The sequence below is a fragment of the Sceloporus occidentalis genome, unplaced genomic scaffold (assembly GCF_023333645.1).
Source record: "Sceloporus occidentalis isolate IW3139 unplaced genomic scaffold, rSceOcc1.0.p SCAF_249, whole genome shotgun sequence".
NCBI lineage: Eukaryota > Metazoa > Chordata > Lepidosauria > Squamata > Phrynosomatidae > Sceloporus > Sceloporus occidentalis.
The window spans coordinates 359,151-379,489 of record NW_028317229.1 but is presented as its reverse complement, the minus strand read 5'-3'; the positions used below and the strand labels follow the sequence as shown (position 1 = coordinate 379,489).

The following is a 20,339-nucleotide window of genomic DNA, read 5'->3' as shown; positions in this document are numbered from 1 at the left end:
TATACAGGGGTTTATGCACAAACAGAAATATGGTGTACATTTTATAACTCGTCAAAATAAATGTAACCAAAAGTTAAAAAGTTACATTTTCCTATTGATTAGAATCCATTTTTTTTATTGTAAGGAGTCAAAATGAATTAACCCTTTAAGTGCCAGCGATAAATATTTAACCCTTTATGCACTATAAATATGTTTAAAACCACAGACGCCCCCGAATTATACAAGAGAGAGAGAACATTACATTAATGATACGTATACGGAAAATGAGAGTATGTCGGGAGTATTATTTTCCCAAATTACTCCTCTTTGCCGAGTTGAGTAACAAAAGAAAATAAAGAGAAAATATTGGCTAAGAGGCTTATAATCGGCCATTACGGCCGCCCCTCGCGACGTAGAAGAAAGATGACGTCTGGGTAAATAGGCTCGTTACCTGCGCTCATTTCCTGCGAAAACGTTAAATTGCTGTTGATCACGGAGCAGCCGAGGGAGTTGATTGCGAGGACGGTCACCGTATGGACGTCGTCCAGTAAATGAAAGGTGTATCTTGTGACGTTTCCTAAATATTCGGTCCAGCTCACGTTTTTCGCGACCTGATGAAAAATCTTGTATCCTCTGATGCTACATAACGAGAGTTCCTTCCCTACAGGCTAAAAAAAAGAAAAAAAAGGGTGAACAAAGAAAATGATTTAAATAAAAGCAAAAAGGTAACAGAAAACATAAATAAGTGCAAAAACGTGTAAAGAATTAAAAATAATAAAATAATAATATAAAATAATAATAAAATTAAAATACAATACTAATAATAATTATAATATAAAATAATAATAATAAAAACATAAAATAATAATATAAAATAATAACAATAAAAAATAAAATAATAATAAAAATAAAATACTAATAATAATTATAATATAAAATAATAATAATAATAATAAAAACATAAAATAATTATATAAAATCATAACAATAAAAAATAAAATACTAATAATAATAAAAATAAAATACTAATAATAATTATAATATAAAATAATAATAATAATTACATATATGTCACTATTTTAAACTTTTTTTTTTTTTTATTGTTTTTAAAAGACCTGAAATAGGAGTCATTACGAAAGCAACGTAGGGGTGAATCATCTTTGGCTGTCTAAAGCCGATGTAGTTAACAGCAATTCCCATAATCCACAGGCAGCCTGAGCAACAAGGACTGGTTAAAAATGACTGCTGTTGGCTATCCCTGCCCTGTCATGGTACAACTCCTATTATCCTCAGCCTTAGTTATTATTGTATTCCAAGCATGAGGCACAAATCATATATACAGAATAATAATATTTGGATTAAACTACGACGTCAAAGCAAAGTCTGAAAAGTTTTACCTGCCAGATCAGAGTGATATTGTCTCCTTTTTGTATTGGATTATTTGGTACGATTCTCCAAAAATCCGGTCCCTTTAAAGGAGCTGAAAAAGTATTATTATTATTTTAATTACCCATGAGAACATGTTTTTAAAAATATATATATTTCTCTACATGCCGGTATGTTGGTAGGTTTGGGGAGAATGTCACACCTCGGATGTCTTTTAAAGATGTATGAACGCGGTTACTCCAATCTCCCCAAAATCCGCTGTGGTCTCTCCGCCTGCAGCGCACCTGGACGCTGTATGTCAGGCAGGGCTCCGCTACCTGTATGTCGGCAAATTCATTTCTAGAAATATCCATCACCTGGAAGGAGAAAGGATCCGTAACTTTAGAAGTTCCGGAGCGGAACTTTCAGATACATTGTTCAAGGTTAAAAAAAATGTATGTATGTTAGATAGAAGCTGCAGCTGCGGGGCTGCAGCTTCCCACCCCCTCCGTGATCTGAAGTTTCACACCATTAAAGCAGCCAATCAGTGGCAGGAAAGTGCCCCCCATTGAAATCTATGGGATCGCTTTCCACACATGCCCACAGTGGTCTTGTTAGACCCCCAACCTGAGCGTTCCTGATCTGAATTTTGCTTTAAAATCTATTTTTGAATATTGTGAATTAATGCCCAGTACAAAAAAGATCAAATACAGTAATGCCCATTTTATTGTGTTTTGGGCCCCACAAATGAGTGAAAATCCATCATAATCCAAATATCAATCGAGGCCATTGTACAGCACCACGGAATATGATGGAGCTATATAAATCAATAAATAATAATAATTGTTGGAGATTAATTAAGGAAAATGTATAGTATAGCGATAATAAAAACAATAATAATAATAACAATATATACATTACAATATTAATAATAACAATGAACAATACAAATAATAATAATAATAATAATATTAATAATAATAACAAATCATAATAATAACAATAAATCATAATAATTAACAAATAACAAAAAATATAATTAATAATAATACATAAATAATAATAATAATAAATAATAATACATAAATAATAATAATAACAATAACAAATAACAATAATAATAATACCTTCCAGGTGGTGTCTTGGGTTTCTTGGCGGTACCGGAGCTGGTACCGGAGCTCATAGGCTGGGAGGGGAGGCCTTTTCCAGCTGACTCGTAAATCCCCGGTGCCCTCGGTAATCTGAGCCTCCACGCCCGACGGAGCCAAAGGTTTTACTAAATCCAAACAGATAACAAAAAAAACCCCATAAAGTTTACATTTCATTAATATGGATTTTAATGCAGTTTAGTATCAGTAGATATCAGGTCTATAGCCGCCAACAATTCCTACAGCTCCTCTTGCAGTCCCTACGTTCAAAGGGTCTGACAAAACTAGAACTGGCAGACTAAGACGAGCCAATACATTAGGGAAAGATGGCTCAGCTCGCAAGCTGACAATCTAGGACCTGGGTGTATTAGAGCCTTCTCCCTGTATATGCTCAGTACCCCTGGTGTGCTGCCACCTAGTGGTCAAGTATATGAGTGCGCGAGCGTGGAATGCGTATTAATAAACTGGGCAGAAACATTATGAAATAAGGTAGAATTTACCAGCAGATCGGCCCCATCCGGCCCCCGTCTAGTCGCCCGTTTCTCCTGCTGTAAAGACTCAAACCTTAATCAGTCGTTGGTCTCGTCTTAGATTCAGGAGCCGTATGTCTATCCCATGCATGTTTAATACCCTCACTGTATTACCCTCTACCACTTCTGCTGGGAGCCTGATCCACTTCTCCATTATCTCTGTGCACAAATACAAGGTGCTGTTTGTACCATGGAACTAAACAATGATCCATTAATGTTCTTCTACCTCATCTGTATAGAAATGCTTTTCAGTGCATTATAAAAACCTCTCTGATTATTACTCGCAGCTCAAAGAACATTTTGTTCAAATGATATTACAGATAATAGCTGCCTCGGAGAGCGTCGTAACCACGCTGCTCTGAAATGATCCCGTTTTGCCTTAAAATACAGGTAATGAATATGGAAGCGGAACTGGCTGAGATATTTTCAATAATGCAAAAGTTTATATAGATTTCGTGATTTCAAATATTTACAAATTATTCTGATACAAAAAAAAAACCTAGCAGGGCAAATGTAATTTTCCATTCCATGTTAGTTTTAAAATATATAAATAACGAAAGAAAACAAAAAAGAAGTGCGTTAGATGGAATGTAAGGAAGTTTTACTTTACTGAGAGGGTGGTAGATAAGTGGAACAGCCTCCCAGCAGAAGTGGTAGAGGGTAATACAGTGAGGGGAGTTAAACGTGCATGGGATAGACATACGGCTCCTGAATCTAAGACGAGACCAACGACTGATTAAGGTTTGAGTCTTTACAGTCGGAGAAACGGGCGACTAGACGGGGGCCAAAATAGGTTACTTACCGACATCTATAGGCAGAACGCACTGCGGAGGGGTAAAGAGGGTTCCCAGCGGGTGCTTAATCTCAATCCACATCGTGTAACCGGACAGGATATAAATGGATTGAAATACACATTGGAAGGAGCCGTCCCTCTGTTTTTGACAATCCGCTAAGGTGGACGCGTTCCGCACTCTGTCTGTCTTTGAGCAATAAACTTTGTTCCTACAACAAAGAAAATAACGAGTCAAATATTTGGTAAAGGTAATAAATACATTACTGAGACGGTGGTAGATAAGTGGAACAGCCTCCCAGCAGAAGTGGTAGAGGGTAATCCAGTGAGGGGATTAAACATGCATGGGATAGACATACGGCTCCTGAATCTAAGACGAGACCAATGACTGATTAAGGTTTGAGTCTTTACAGCACGAAAAACGGGCGACTAGACGGGGGCCGAAAGGGGACGATCTGTTTCTCTGTAAATCTGTTGCAGCTGGCATTTGCTCTGAAAAAAACCTCGTCTTATCATCAAGCAAATACGGTAATTCATTTTCTATTCAGTAATGGATACCTTGTGGAATTCTTCGTGTGACTTTTTCATGACATCATTAATTGTGCAATCATTCTAATGCCTAACAACAACACTTTAATATGAATCTGGTTTATTTAATTCATTATATAATTTAAAGGGGAAATAATAACCCCCAGCGCTGTATACAGTAATATACCCCCCAGCGCTGTATACAGTAATATACCCCCCAGCGCTGTATACAGTAATATAACCCCCAGCACTGTATACAGTAATATAACCCCCAGCACTGTATACAGTAATATAACCCCCAGCGCTGTATACAGTAATATAACCCCCCAGCGCTGTATACAGTTATATACCCCCCAGCGCTGTATACAGTAATATAACCCCCAGCGCTGTATACAGTAATATACCCCCCAGCACTGTATACAGTAATATAACCCCCAGCACTGTATACAGTAATATAACCCCCAGCGCTGTATACAGTAATATAACCCCCAGCGCTGTATACAGTAATATAACCCCCAGCGCTGTATACAGTAATATAACCCCCAGCGCTGTATACAGTAATATAACCCCCAGCGCTGTATACAGTAATATAACCCCCAGCGCTGTATACAGTAATATAACCCCCCAGTGCTGTATACAGTAATATAACCCCCAGCGCTGTATACAGTAATATAACCCCCAGCGCTGTATACAGTAATATAACCCCCAGCGCTGTATACAGTTATATAACCCCCCAGTGCTGTATACAGTAATATAACCCCCAGCGCTGTATACAGTAATATAACCCCCAGCGCTGTATACAGTAATATAACCCCCCAGCGCTGTATACAGTAATATAACCCCCAGCACTGTATACAGTAATATAACCCCCAGCGCTGTATACAGTAATATAACCCCCAGCGCTGTATACAGTAACACGCTAAGCACATCCAGCCACTAGATCTTGACTGCCTGGCCCTTATGAAGGGCCGACACCAGTGAGCTGGCAGGAAGGGCCACGCTGTATAATGTATGGTTTGAATGTCGAGGCAACATATCAGAAATAGGTGAATTTCTCCCGTCCTGTAGAATTTTCTCACCTGTAGAATTTGAACTCAAAGGAACTTCCCTGAAGTGAAGGAATCTGCTTTGTGCTCCACCGACAGGTCATGGTGGTTTGTCTCCCGTCGGTTTCACACGCGATGCTGATGTTGGTGTCTTAACAATAAGATAAAACTGTGTTATAAAAAGTAATAAGACGATAATAAAATAATACAAATCCTTCAATTCAATTTTTATTTATACAATTATCATTTATTTATTATTTTTATTTATTTTTATTTTTAATATAGTTTTTATTTATTATATTTTTCTTTTGTTATAATTTTGCGTGATTTATAGAGACACTTCGTCTTTATTAGCCATTAAGAAAATATTTCATAAAACCTTTCTGTAAGAAAAAGCCCATTTTCTTACCCTTGTACAAAAAAAAAATTCTTAATTTTTTTTTAAAAGTTTTAAAAAAGTAAATAAAAAAAATAGTCAAGCTTGAGGATCAGGTTTTTTTTTTCCCAACAGCCATTCCCGGAGTAAGTTTTGAATAACAAAATTATTCTGGTGATTGTCAAATGTATCACCATAGCAACCGATGAAATATCCCTGCTGATTGGACCATTGCATTCGGTTACTATGGAGACAAGATCACTTTTAAAACTTTGCATTGGAATCAGTTTTTAATAATAATCAAATTTTTGGGGTTTTTTGTTAACATGTCAACGTCTGTCGAGAAGACAACAAAATGTATACATTTAAAAAATACCGTATATACATTAAAATAAAATTAATATTTACCACCTCCGGCAGACCATCAACGTAAGAAGAAGAATTAGAAAATATATATATTTTCCACCCAAAATCTGAAGCCTTTATGCTTTTAGGAGAGAAGAGCGAATAAAACCAAAGTTACCTAGAACGTGGATTTCCGCGTAGCGGTGATGGCACTGGTTGTTCTGGATGCAACAATGTAACACATCGTAGTTAAACTTGCCCTTTGGTTTGGAGGTGTTGAGGTTGAGTAACGTGACTTTGCCGACGTAATCGCCGACGGCGGAGTACTGCTCAGCGGGGACTTTCTTGGCCAAATTAAACCACCACTTCATGTCTTTGGACGGAACGTTCCTGTTTTGGTTGCAGTAGATACAATAGACTGAAACGTTGGATCCGGCGCTGGCCAGGACTTTCTGGGGAGAATACAAAATATCTGCATGGTGGAAGAGAAAAAAAAAAGATATAATTATATATCGAAGGGTTTCATGTCGGTGAAAAGAAGAACCTGGAGGACCGATGGACAAAAGGTTTTATGGAAAATAAAATATATAAAAATGATTGGAACAAGATAACCTATATAAGAGAATAATAAAAGAAATAAGAAAATAAACCAAAACAGTACATAATGTAAAAGGATATTAAAAGAATATTATAGTGATCCATATGAAAATAACTATAAAAGAAAGAAGCATCCGACCGAATACCCCACAGACCCCCATAGTCTTATTTTTTTATTTTTTTTTATTTTATTTATTTTTATTTATTTATTTATTTATTGTTGTTTTTTTTTTGTTTAATTTTAATTTTTGATTTATTTGTTTATTTTGGGGTTTTTTTTGTTTAATTTTATTTATATTTTTATATTTAGTTTTCTTTCTCTTTCCTCCCTTTGTGTTTTATGTTTGTGGGTTATGTCTGTACTGCGACAATTATAATTCTATTAAGATGAATTAAGAATGTATTTTATGTGTTGTATGTTTTGTTAAAAAATAAATAAATAAAAAAATAAAAATAGAAAAAATAGATTTGACGCCAATCAGGGCCATCCTGTGGTGGAATGGGCAGCCGCCTCTTGGGCTCCCTCAATGTCCACCATAGTCTGGAGGTAAATGCTTCTTCCTCGAGGTCTGTCCACCGTCGGCTCTTGTAGAGCGTCAATGTATGATGTCATATCGCCAGCCTGGCATCAGGTAGCGCTAAGAAGGAGGTGGGGAGGTCTGTGCCGGCAACTGACCGACGACCTCCACGCACTCACCACCAAACTCTGAAGCTGGAATGATTGGGCTGGGAGACCCACAAGAGGACAATGTAAAGGTTTCTCCAGACCCCATTATGTTTACAGAGGGTCCTGATCATAATTTAGACAAATGTAGGCGAATTTCTTTGGTTTCGATGATACCTCCAGTCTTTGGCGATCCGTCTAGATAAGATACCGTATCTCTCGACAACGTGCAATCAATAAAGAGAAGGGAGAGGATGGGGAATGGCTGCGTTCTAGCAGAGATAGCAGGTCGGCCCCATTCGGCCCCCGTCTAGTTTTCTCCTGCTGTAAAGACTCAAACTTTAATCAGTCGTTGGTTTCATCTTAGACTCAGGAGCTGTATGTCTATCCCATGCATGTTTAATACGCTCACTGTATTACCCTCTACCACTTCTGCTGGAAGGCTGTTCCGCCTATCCACCGCCCTCTTATTCATTTTAAAGCACTGACCTCGTGTATCGAACACCCCCGGTCGGCTCCATTCGCTCCAGACCCCGGATCCTTGAAGAATTTTGCAACGCACCTCAGCTAAAACTACAGCGCACGGAAGGATTTCCGAAATGGTGACCGATGTTTCTCTGCTGAGAAGGTAAACCTAGGCACAGAAACAAACATCTCGTAAAAATACTGGATTTCAAAAATAATCGTGTCGAATAAAAACACAGATTTTGTCGATGCGGTAACCATGGAAAATACCTAAAAATAAATGATTTGCAACAATATGTCTTTATTAGCCTTTATATAGATTATACACATTTCTATATTAAATAGAATGAATTGAATCATTTTTGTGGATTTAGTATAATTATTAATTTAGTATTAGAAATTAAGACTCATTTTTAAGCTATACTTTTTTTTTCATCAATATTTTAAGGATTAATATATTCAATTACTTCAGGCTATTTCGTACGTAGAAACTCTTATTCAGGCGCGGACTCGCTAACTGGTGCAGCAATGTGCGGCCAGCGGCTGGATTTGCCCGGCAGCTGGATCTGCGAGCCGTTGGCCACTGGCCTTAAAGTGACATCATACTTTCTAATCACCGGCGGGTATAACCGCTGTTTAATTCCTGCGCAAAACAGAATTATTTTTGGGGGCAAATTTGCTCTGAATTCATGGAAAGTTTCTGCTGTCCAGCGCCAGATCTTTGCGTTTCATGGCATCATTACGCGGAACCTTTTCATGGCAAGCTCTACGGGTTAGGCTAGAACTAAAGCTGATTGTTAAATATTTTCCCTAGACTGATGATCTAAAATAGTTTTTTTGTAGGAAAGAATGTCGGTCAATGCACTTTTCGATTGGCAGATTACATAAGGAAAAAAAAATAAAAAAAAATAAAATATATATATATATATATATATATAAGAAAATAAAATATATGAAAATATTTTTAAATATATAAAATATATAATTTATAAAACAAGAAACACAGTACTCGCCGGCCCCATATAGTCGCCTGTTTTTCCCGCTGTAAGGACTATCCCATGCATTATCCTCTACCACCTCTGTTGGGAGGCTGTTCCACTTATCTACCACCCTCTCAGTAAAGTAAAACTTCCTTCCATTCCACCTAAGCCTCTGACCCTCTAGTGTTAGATTCTGGTCTAAAGACCATTGAAATAAACTCCGCTCCTGTAATCCCTTTATGTATTTAAATGTTTCCATCAAAATTCTATTTTTCTCGAATTTATTGTTTGTTGCACATCTTTAAAAAAAAAAAAAAAAGGTTTCTAAATCATTGTTAATTATTTTATGACTCAGAGGCTGAGCTTTGTATTTTAATTGCTAAAATTAATTAACGTGGCTGAAAGCCGTACAAAGATACATGTTTTAACCGAACGGTGGTATAATTGGAAGGCTACTCGTTGCACCGAACGCACGTTTCCCCCCCCCTTATCGAAAGCCCGCAGAGCCCAGCGATTAGCGCGTCGGTTTAAATCACAAGACGGGATGTCCTCCCAATAACATCGGATCTCCGTTACAGCAGAACATTCGTTATTTTTCATTTATTTGTTACCTCTGTGCTTTTTCCTGATGAATTCACAAAATGTCTCACTTGATACTGAAGCTCAGAAGATGCTGAGCTTGGTTTGGACCAGACCACCTTCAAAGCCCCTCGTTCTGTTATTTCCATTTTTATCGTTTCTGGTGGATCAGGTTTGACTGTGGATGAAAAAAACAAACATTTCCCCTTAAATTAGTATAAATTGAAATGAACCGGCCCCCATCCAGCCCATCTAGTGTGCTGTAAAGACTCAAACCTTAATCAGTCGTTGGTCTCGTCTTAGATTCAGGAGCCGAATGTCTATCCCATACATGTTTAATCTCCTCGCTGTATTACCCTCTACCACCTCTGCTGGGGGGCTGATCCACTTATTCACCAGGCAAAAAGTTCTGTACATAAATTGTTCTCTTTAAAGGTGCTGTTCCACCCAGACATTTGCCCCCATCTTTCCAAAATACTTTAATTATTATGTCCTACTCTTGTAACTATGTTAAATAGTTTTTCTGTAGTTTCTCTATTGCTAAGCAGCTCCAGGTTCTCAAGAAAGCTTTTAATGTATTTGTTTTTTTAAGTGGCAGGGAGCGTTGAGAAGAATATAATGGCCGGTTTCATGAATGTTTCTGTACATGATAAAGCATTTATCTGATGAGGCCCCCAAGTGGAACAGCAGCTTTAGAGACAGGCAGACCCCGATCAGCATATAATTAGACGTGAATGATAACCAGAGGGGGTGATTGATCTTCCTGGGGGGGGGGGTTGATACGTGTTCTGGGTGTATTTCTCCTGCTTGGTACCCATTTGCGACTCATTATGTGACATCCGTTAAAGACGGCATTAAATATCTGACCCGGAGGTTAACGCAACTAAAGAGGCAATTAATCCAAATGGTGATATTTATCAATGCCGCTCGGCTGCGTTAGTCATGAGACCCATACGTGCCGAAAATAAACAGTCCAATTAAAATCAGTACCAACACCGCTGAGAGAAAGATCTTTAACATATAAATGAAAACTCTGCTTAACTGCTTGCCGGCCAAAGTCAATTCCCAATGAATGTCTTTCATTTAGAGCTCTAAATTCTGATGGACTGTGATTGTCAAACTGAATATTCCATCCAATGCTAACGCCCAGCTCTGTATACAGAATAACCCCCCCCAGCACTGTATACAGTAATAACCCCCCAGCACTGTATACAGTAATATAACCCCCAGCGCTGTATACAGTAATATAACCCCCAGCCCTGTATACAGTAATATAACCCCCAGCACTGTATACAGTAATATAACCCCCATCACTGTATACAGTAATATAACCCCCCAGCACTGTATACAGTAATATAACCCCCCAGCACTGTATACAGTAATATAACCCCCAGCACTGTATACAGTAATATAACTCCCAGCACTGTATACAGTAATATAACCCCCCAGCACTGTATACAGTAATATAACCCCCCAGCACTGTATACAGTAATATAACCCCCAGCACTGTATACAGTAATATAACTCCCAGCACTGTATACAGTAATATAACCCCCCAGCACTGTATACAGTAATATAACCCCCAGCACTGTATACAGTAATATAACCCCCCAGCACTGTATACAGTAATATAACCCCCAGCACTGTATACAGTAATATAACTCCCAGCACTGTATACAGTAATATAACCCCCCAGCACTGTATACAGTAATATAACCCCCCAGCACTCTATACAGTAATATAACCCCCCAGCACTGTATACAGTAATATAACCCCCAGCACTGTATACAATAATATAACCCCAGCGCTGTATACAGTAATATAACCCCCAGCGCTGTATACAGTAATATAACCCCCAGCCCTGTATACAGTAATATAACCCCCAGCACTGTATACAGTAATATAACCCCCAGCACTGTATACAGTAATATAACCCCCATCACTGTATACAGTAATATAACCCCCCAGCACTGTATACAGTAATATAACCCCCCAGCACTGTATACAGTAATATAACCCCCAGCACTGTATACAGTAATATAACCCCCAGCGCTGTATACAGTTATATAACCCCCAGCGCTGTATACAGTAATATAACCCCCAGCGCTGTATACAGTAATATAACCCCCCAGCGCTGTATACAGTAATATAACCCCCAGCGCTGTATACAGTAATATAACCCCCCTAGCACTGTATATAGTAATATAACCCCCAGCGCTGTATACAGTAATATAACCCCCCTAGCACTGTATATAGTAATATAACCCCCCAGCGCTGTATACAGTAAAATAACCCCCCCAGCTCTGTATACAGAATAACGCACCCAGCTCTGTATACAGAATAAGCCCCCAGCGCTGTATACAGTAATATAACCCCCAGCGCTGTATACAGTAATATAACCCCCCAGCGCTGTATACAGTAAAATAACCCCCCCAGCTCTGTATACAGAATAAGCCCCCAGCGCTGTATACAGTAATAACGGTCTGTGTTGACAAAAACCTGGATTTATCTCATTTTTTCCCAATAAACTTCTTTTATCTGCAGACCTGGAGCCGCCGTTGTTACAGGGTCACCGGACCCAAGGCTGGGTACCCCTGTTTGAGGGCTGAGGAATCACCAGTCAGTCCCTCATACGGATCGCACTCAGCTATCCACGGATCATCCAGACCACCATTCGCAGTAAACCAAGAAGACCTCTCTTTATTACAAACACACAGAACTTTATACAATCTCAATGCAATGTGTACCGAACCCAACCCCCAATCCCATCAGCCACATCCCATCACAAATCCCATCACTCCCATCCCATCACAAATCCCATCAGTATACAGGGGATGTATCAGGTGAGGGGATTACAGAATACAATGGGTTCCCCCACCTGTGTTATCCCCCCTGTAGTGCGGGTGCCGTCTGGGCAGACAGGGCTGTGCTGGCTGATTAAGAGCCCCAGCCAGATTATAGGATCGTCTCTTTGAAGGCTGGGGCTGAATCCACATCAGTCTCTGGGCCGGTTACACAATAAACACAATATAATATATTACCGGGTCACGGTATACGGAACCGGACACAAAAGCGCTCCGTGACCCGGCTAAACTTCATATGACACATGAGCCAGCTAGCCTGGCCCTGTCACAGATCTCCCCCTTGACCAACGGTCCGGCAGACCAGGCAGATCCACACGGGTCTGCTGCAGGCTGTCCGAGTGAACAAAGTTCAAAGGTGCAGGCCTTAGTTCATGGCCCCCTTTGTCAGAATCATCCATTGAAGGTGGGCCTGGGCCCTGGTTGCCCAAAAGGATAGTCAGTAGTCCTCTTTGAATTGGAGGACGGTTCCAGCTCAGCCGGGGGCACATGGCTATCCCCCTCACCGGGGTAACAGGGGCACGTGGAGACTCTTGCTCCCTAGTCTTGGGAACTGAGTCTGGGGCAGCTGCCAGGCCAGGGTGGTTGCATGGAAGGAAAACCCTGCTGATCGGGCCGGAGGCACTCGGGGAACCAGGGAAACACGTAGAGGTAGTAAGCGAGGCCTCTACCGGGACACTGGAGTGACCTAGGGGACACTCTGGGACAGGAACAGGTGCCCTTACAGGGTTATTGGGCGAGCTAAGCAGCTCTGCGGGGTACTCAGGGGACCCAGGGGAATACTCCGGGGCAGGGACAGGTGCCAATACTGGACCACCGGGAGGGTTAAGCAGACCCTCGATCTTCCTCTCTGGGACAGGTGCCTCTGCCTGGGCACGGGGAGAGTCAGAGGAACACTCTGGGACAGTGACCTGGGCTTCTAGGAGGACACTTGGGGAACCAGGGATCACTTCGGAGAACACAGGGATAGGAACCAGGGCCTGCGCCAGGCTACTGAGAGGACCCAGGGAACTCGGCAGCCCCTCTGGCGCCCTCGCTAGGTTAGGGAACGGTGCCTCTACCGGGTCACCGGGGACTTCATAGGGAACCTCTGGGGCAGTGACCCGGGCTTCTTCCAGGACACTCAGGAAATCAGGGGGACAGTCTGGGGCCCTGGCTTCTACGGGAATAGATAAGGGTTTGGTGAGGGGGATTGTGCCACTTACTCGGGCGGTGGGGACAGTCATCTCTTCTGCCGTGGTATAGCAGCCAGGGTTGTTGGTGAGGACTTGGGTCGGAGCTTTTGGCTTCCTCCTCCGCTTCTTTTTGCTGGCGAGGACCTCGGTTCTTCTCGCCAGGGCAGGGGCCGAGGAGTAGTTGAAGAGGACCTCGGTCCCACTCCCACAAGTTGTAGTATCATGCTCCCAGTCTCCTTGTAACTCCTGAAGCTCCACTCTCCGCAGCAATTCTTTATAGTCCCTCTCGAGCTGCCATTCCTCTTGGACCAGGCCATCCATAACAGCCTCCAGCTCGGGGGGAATAGCATAAACCAGGACTTCTGCACGGTTGTCCCAGATTGTATCCCTGCGGTACTGGCAGGGGCTTCCGAAGGACGAGTCAAATTGGAAGGCATCATATATCAGTCCTGGGTCGACGGGGCTATACAGCATCAGAGGGTCGCTGTGGTCTTCACCTGCTAACTGCTGGGAGAATCCCTGGTAGCGGCTCTGGAGGTCGAGCTCTGCATATATGAGACCCCTCAATTCATCTTCCCACTCCGGCAACGGGTTCTCCCCCAGGAGTGGAACTCGTATATCCCACATTGTCCAGTACTGTGCCCAGTACGTTTCAAAGTGGGGATGGGAGAAATCATCCCTCCAGTCTGCAGGCGCAGACTCTAACTGCCATTGCTGGTGTTCCAGCTCACACACCTCGGCTGTAACCCGGTCTGTCTCATCCTCTGGTTCTCGGAAGGGTTGGATATCCTGGTATGATATTTTGGGGGTCTGTTCCCCTAGTCTGGGAGATACAGACCCACTCTGGCTCAGTTCCTGGTGACACATTTTAATCACCGCCGTCACTTGCTCCGATGTAGCCCCTCCTGGGAACAGGGATAGGTGCCATAGAATGTTCTTTTGTAGAGCACTCAGTCCGAGGCTCTCCTCTGGGGCATCCTGGTGCCGGTCCATCTCTCTGCAGTCCGCAATCAGAGTAGCCTTTCCTTTGCTACAAACCTCCAGGAGCTCTCTTGGTGTCTCTCGTCTGCAATCCCAGTTGGTGGTTTGGATTTCACCCAAGTCGTGGGATTCTTCCCACCGCTGCCACCAATGTTACAGGGTCACCGTACCCAAGGCTGGGTACCCCTGTTTGAGGGCTGAGGAATCACCAGTCAGTCCCTCATACGGATAGCACTCAGCTATTCCCGGATCATCCAGACCACCATTCGTAGCAAACCAAGAAGAACTCTCTTTATTACAAACACACAGAATTTATATACAATCTCAATGCAATGTGTACCGAACCCAACCCCCAATCCCATCAGCCACATCCCATCACAAATCCCATCACTCCCATCCCATCACAAATCTCATCAGTATACAGGGGATGTATCAGGTGAGGGGATTACAGAATACAATGGGTTCCCCCACCTGTGTTATCCCCCCTGTAGTGCGGGTGCCGTCTGGGCAGACAGGGCTGTGCTGGCTGATTAAGAGCCCCAGCCAGATTATAGGATCGTCTCTTTGAAGGCTGGGGCTGAATCCACATCAGTCTCTGGGCCGGTTACACAATAACACACAATATAATATATTACCGGGTCACGGTATACAGAACCGGACACAAAAGTGCTCCGTGACACGGCTAAACTTCATATGACACATGAGCCAGCTAGCCTGGCCCTGTCACAGCCGTTGCTGTCAGTCATGTGATATTTTGGGTGATTTTCCCGGCTCAAACACCGCACTGAGCTGATGCTTTATGGCGATGCTAATGAAGTCCGTTCCTTTCATTAGTCAGAGAGTCCAGCTGGATGATAAAGACTGAGCCATTCTATTTTTTCCCACAGGCAGTATGATAAGGAGTCATTGACTGTAATGAGCTTCTGTTGTGGCAATGACCTGCACTAACACTTAGAAGGTTTGCTTTGGTATTATTAGGCAAGCAGCGGTTCCGATGTGGAATTTAGCGTGATTTAAAACTTATTTGTTTATGTTAAAGAAATGACCAGTCCGGGATTGGTCATCTGCGCACAAACCAGTCAAAAATGGGATTAATTGTAAAAATCCACACAGGTAACCAAGTTTTCAAAAAGTGTGGGTTATTGAGACTTCTTGGAGCTTTATTTTTAGTAGAAAAGCGTCTGTAATTGATGTGATTAGGTACGACTAATTGAAACGAGAAGAATAATCTGTGAATTACACAGTATCGGGTGAATTAAGGACACCAAATGTACAGACAAACCCTTTTGGGTCAAATATCCGTATTTCACAGTGTTTATAAAATGTATCCAGCCGGTAATCTGATCGGTAGCTCATTGAAACGCAGTAAACCTGGAAAAATCTATGGGTTGGATAAAAATTACCGCACTTTGGTCCTTTTAGCGCTTTTAGTAAATACAATTTAATTTTGTATCTACACAAAGGGCAATGAGGTCTTGTTCACCTTTTACTAGTATTTTTTATTTTATATTTTTACATAAAATTACATCCAGAAATGGAGATAAAAGCTTCATCCGCAATGTATCTAAAAATTGTGAATTATAAATTAAAATTCAAAGTAGCAGGCGTGCAAATACAATGTTACTAAATCATATATGTTTTGTGTTTTTTTTGTTTTTTTTTAAATATACATATATTTATTTCCAAAATCCCTCAGAGACCTCCCCCATCGAAGTCCGCAGGGGCTCTGATTGGCTGGAAGGATATTTACTGCAGATTCATATACGGTGAGTTTGTGGATCTATCCCTCCAAGTTATATCAATACTAAGGAATCATTTTGCTGGCCAAATGTTTATTATCTGCCGTCAGAAACTAGGTTTCTATTAAAATAAACTTCGTAGTCCCCTTATGTTCTCAGCAACATGATGGCCAAGACCCCGGACTCAACGCAAGTCTGCTTATTCCTTTAACAGAAAACAAGTATTGGCATCATATAGGGTTCCAGAGAGATTTTATTAATACAAATAATAATAATAATAATAATAATAATAATGATAATAATATAAATAATAATAATAATAATAATAATGATAATAATATAAATAATAATATGAATAATATTGATAATAATATGAATAATAATATGAATAATAATGATAATAATATAAATAATAATATGAATAATAATGATAATAATACAAATAATAATATGAATAATAATATGAATAATATTGATAATAATATGAATAATAATATGAAGAATAACATTATTATTATTATTATTATTATTATTATTATTATTATTATTTGCAACAATTTGACAGCACTGAGAATGTCTAACTCACCTATTCGGGAAGGCGTGATGTATACCGGAGCGGACACGAGCTGGGTGCTGTCGTCGTGAATTTCTATATATAGGATATAGGAATCCGTGAGGTTCCTGCCGGGCAGGAGACACTCACACACTGCAAATCCTCGACACTGGCAATTAGCAGATCCGCCTTCCCCCGACAACCTGTAAAGCGATAAAAAAAAAGAGAATTTAGTAATAATTAATCAATGGAATATGATATAAATCAATCATTTATTGTTATGTCTGCCAGTCGTCATGGAAACCCCATCTGAGAATAATCTCAATTTCTTAGTAAATAAAAAAATCGATCTGATCCCTAACTTTACTGACCATGCAACCTGGGGTCATAAAACTCTTACAAGCCCCGGGGCAATAAAGCAACAACCCCCTTACCTTCAATATATTAACATAATAATGACTCTATATACTGTATACTATATAATAATGCATCTATATACTCCAAAAGCAGCTAACTGAAATAACTGAAAGATTATTAGCTTTAATTATATATATATCTGTATGTACATTTTTATTATTCATTTATTTTAATATTAAGTTAAAATGAGGGTTTTTTTCCTTAAAATATTTTGACATATTTGTATTATCTAGTGCGGGTATACGTCGTGTGTGTCACAGAAAGCGGATGAAATATAATTTTTAGTTTTATTTCCTTGGCCATAAGATTGTTCTTTGTTTTGATGAAATCATGATTATTATATACATTATTTTCAAGAAAAAGAAAAAGTTATACACAATTAATAACAGTTTATACACACATTATATATATATAATATATATATATACATATATAGTAAATTTATATATCATATGTACATACTGTATATCATACATTATATATATATTTTATACAACAGAGGAAGAAAAGTGAACCAGACAACCTCATTGCCTCGTTGGCCCCAGATGAACTTACATTTTCACAACTACTTAGGGTCTTAAGACGTCCTTTTAAACCCCCCCCCCCAGTTAGCTAATTAACCCACTATACTTTCTATAGACAGGAAACCATTTCCATTTCAATGCGCTCTTGAATATTGCACTATAATGGGGAAAAAAAACCTTTTTTATGCTTTTTGCGGAATTATGATTGCTGGATCCATCAGCAGATACTTTATAAAGTGCAGAAGTCACAAGCTATGGAAGGGTTTAATTTTTCCAGCCCCCCAAAGGAACACCTCTGCGTCTGTTACACACATGTCCCGTACGTTACGTCTTGCAGCTCAGGGGGATTTTTTTTTTTTTTCTTGGAAAAATTGCCTTTTATGTGAATTTTTTTTTTCTGAATATTTTACAGCCTTGTGCATAAAATCCAAAATGTCAAATTTCACGTTCTGTTTCTAATCGTTCTCTGTTCCAGCGTGGAAACATAACGTTCCTTTTGGAATTTTGGACATATTGAAACAATTACACTCAAGTTTGTAAACAAACAAAACAAAAAGTTGGATGCGTTCAATTTGTTGATTTTTGGTTTGGAAGGAAAACGGGTCCATCTGAGGATGTCAGCTGCCTGAAATCAGAACAGCAATTATTCACTATTTAAAAAACAAACAAAAAAAAAACCTATATTTTTAATCAATGGTGAAAAATTCATTTAATAAATGGATTTTATGGCCACTATGTCATGGACTGCAAGAGGAGGTTTAAAGGGGAAACACCTCCTGCGGCTTTTACAAAATTTATTTTTCTTATTTCTTATAGTTTGGCTTTTTTTTCCATGTCTCTCTGTAAATGTTCTTAGTTAAAATGGAATAACTCACCCAAGGAAGCCTAATGGCAAAAAGTGGCAAAACTAGAATACCTAATCAATTTCCCGAGCTGATGTTCTCTCTCTACTCCTCCCAACCCTTACAAAGGCTGCCAGAACCAATCAGCAACAATCAGCAACTTAACAATAAAGAGGGGATAACTTAATGGGGAGGAATAATCATACACATCCTGAGAACAAGGGGTAAGAAGGGTTAACACAAAATTGTTGTGTAAATATTAAATGGGTTTACTGAGTGTATAGAACGGTAAAATGTCGATTTTAAGGAGCAATAATTATTTTTTGGCACATGCAAGGATGAAATGTTGTTTTTATTTAAATACAGTGAATACAAGTCAAGAAAAAACCCCAAAATTGTTAACTTGTTTACTTAAATGTATGGATTTGTATTATTTAAGGAACTGAAAACAACCCAGATTAGTGATTAAGTTCCTCGGAACCCTCGAGACGCGTGTCGCAACATTCCAAATGATAAGAGGGACAATTTTGTTTTGGGGGCGTGGTCAGAGGTGTGGCAAGGGGTGGGTCTGTTATGTCCGATTGATAATTATTTGGGATTTTATTTACACAATTGAACTAATACATTCATTTCCTGTTCGTTGACGATCCGTGCCACAGCTGCTGCGTATACTTACTGGGCGAGGTTCAGTACGAATTCCTGTACCCCGTCGGTGTTATTGGATAATAACTTTATCTCGCAGGTTAGCTGGTCTGTTCCTCCTTGAATCCAGCATTGTATCCCCCATGTAAGATCTGAAAAAAAGGTGAAATCAATTTGGGGTTAATCAAGGAGGAGAAGTGATACAACAAGAGGCCGTAATCTTAAACTAGAGGGTCAGATGGCTATTGGAAGGAAGTTTAACTTTACTGAGATAAAGTGGTAGATAAATGGAACAGCCTCCCAGCAGAGGTGGTAGTGAGGGGATTTAAACATGCATGGGATAGACATACGGCTCCTGAATCTAAGACGAGACCAACAACTGATTTGTTGAGTCTTTACAGGAGGAGAAACTGTCAGACTAGATGGGGGCCGAATGGGGCCGATCTGCTGCTATGTAAATCTGTGGCATCAGCTGATATAAAATACAACTCCTATGATGTTCAAGCAACAGATGATGGGGAAACGTTATTTTATTAGTATACTGTAGATCAAGTCTAAGAAAAGGTCCAAACTCTCAATTATTAACATGAAATCAAGCGTGCCCATTGGGCAGTAAGAGTTGGCAAGGAAGGTGATGTCCTTCGTGGGCAACTCTGTCCCCTCGGTCCCTCATTAGAGAAAGTGACTTATTGGCCATTAGTTATTTTATCCAAGAAAGCATTTCTGGTCCCAAAGAGGACTTTCAATGGCCGATATACCGAGAGTCTCGCTCTTCAGAGGTACCTTCTCCTCATCACTTCTGAAGACGAGTCCTCCAAAGTCTAGAACACGTATGTGACTCTCGGCCAAACCGAGCCAAGTTACAATCTTTTAAGATGTCAAATTCTGTAAAGAAGACCTCGGATGATTCTAATTAAACATTAAACTCAAGTGTGGAGTCCTTTAATCGTGGACTTCTATCCAATCTCACGCCCATGAGCTCCACGGAGAAACAAACCCCGAACAGATGTTACCAAGTTCATTATTAATACCGTTACTAATACCCGTGGAGTTTTCTGATAATTACCAGTTTAGAAGCCTTGGCAATGGAGAACTCATTGACTTTACCCACCTGCCACCCAAAGGGCTTCATTGGACCATACCATTAATCTAATTTTAGTTTTTGATACATTGTTGCTTGTTCTTTATCCGCCGGTTACAGATATCCAACGTG

At 40.1% G+C, this 20,339-nt stretch overlaps 1 protein-coding gene across 1 annotated transcript in view; it reads right to left on the bottom strand.

The window, feature by feature from the left end:
- The window catches only part of LOC149276045 (leptin receptor-like), a 32,849-nt gene that overhangs the window by 5,199 nt on the left and 7,311 nt on the right, over nt 1–20,339 (bottom strand). The window contains exons 2-11 of the mRNA XM_089503974.1: nt 16,735–16,904; nt 9,425–9,570; nt 7,858–8,002; nt 6,286–6,579; nt 5,420–5,537; nt 3,825–4,024; nt 2,472–2,620; nt 1,568–1,721; nt 1,377–1,459; nt 431–647 (exon numbers count right to left, since the gene is read on the bottom strand). Coding sequence (XP_089360100.1) covers nt 431–647; nt 1,377–1,459; nt 1,568–1,721; nt 2,472–2,620; nt 3,825–4,024; nt 5,420–5,537; nt 6,286–6,579; nt 7,858–8,002; nt 9,425–9,570; nt 16,735–16,904 — 1,676 coding nt within the window. The remainder of the gene's footprint in view (nt 1–430; nt 648–1,376; nt 1,460–1,567; nt 1,722–2,471; nt 2,621–3,824; nt 4,025–5,419; nt 5,538–6,285; nt 6,580–7,857; nt 8,003–9,424; nt 9,571–16,734; nt 16,905–20,339) is intronic.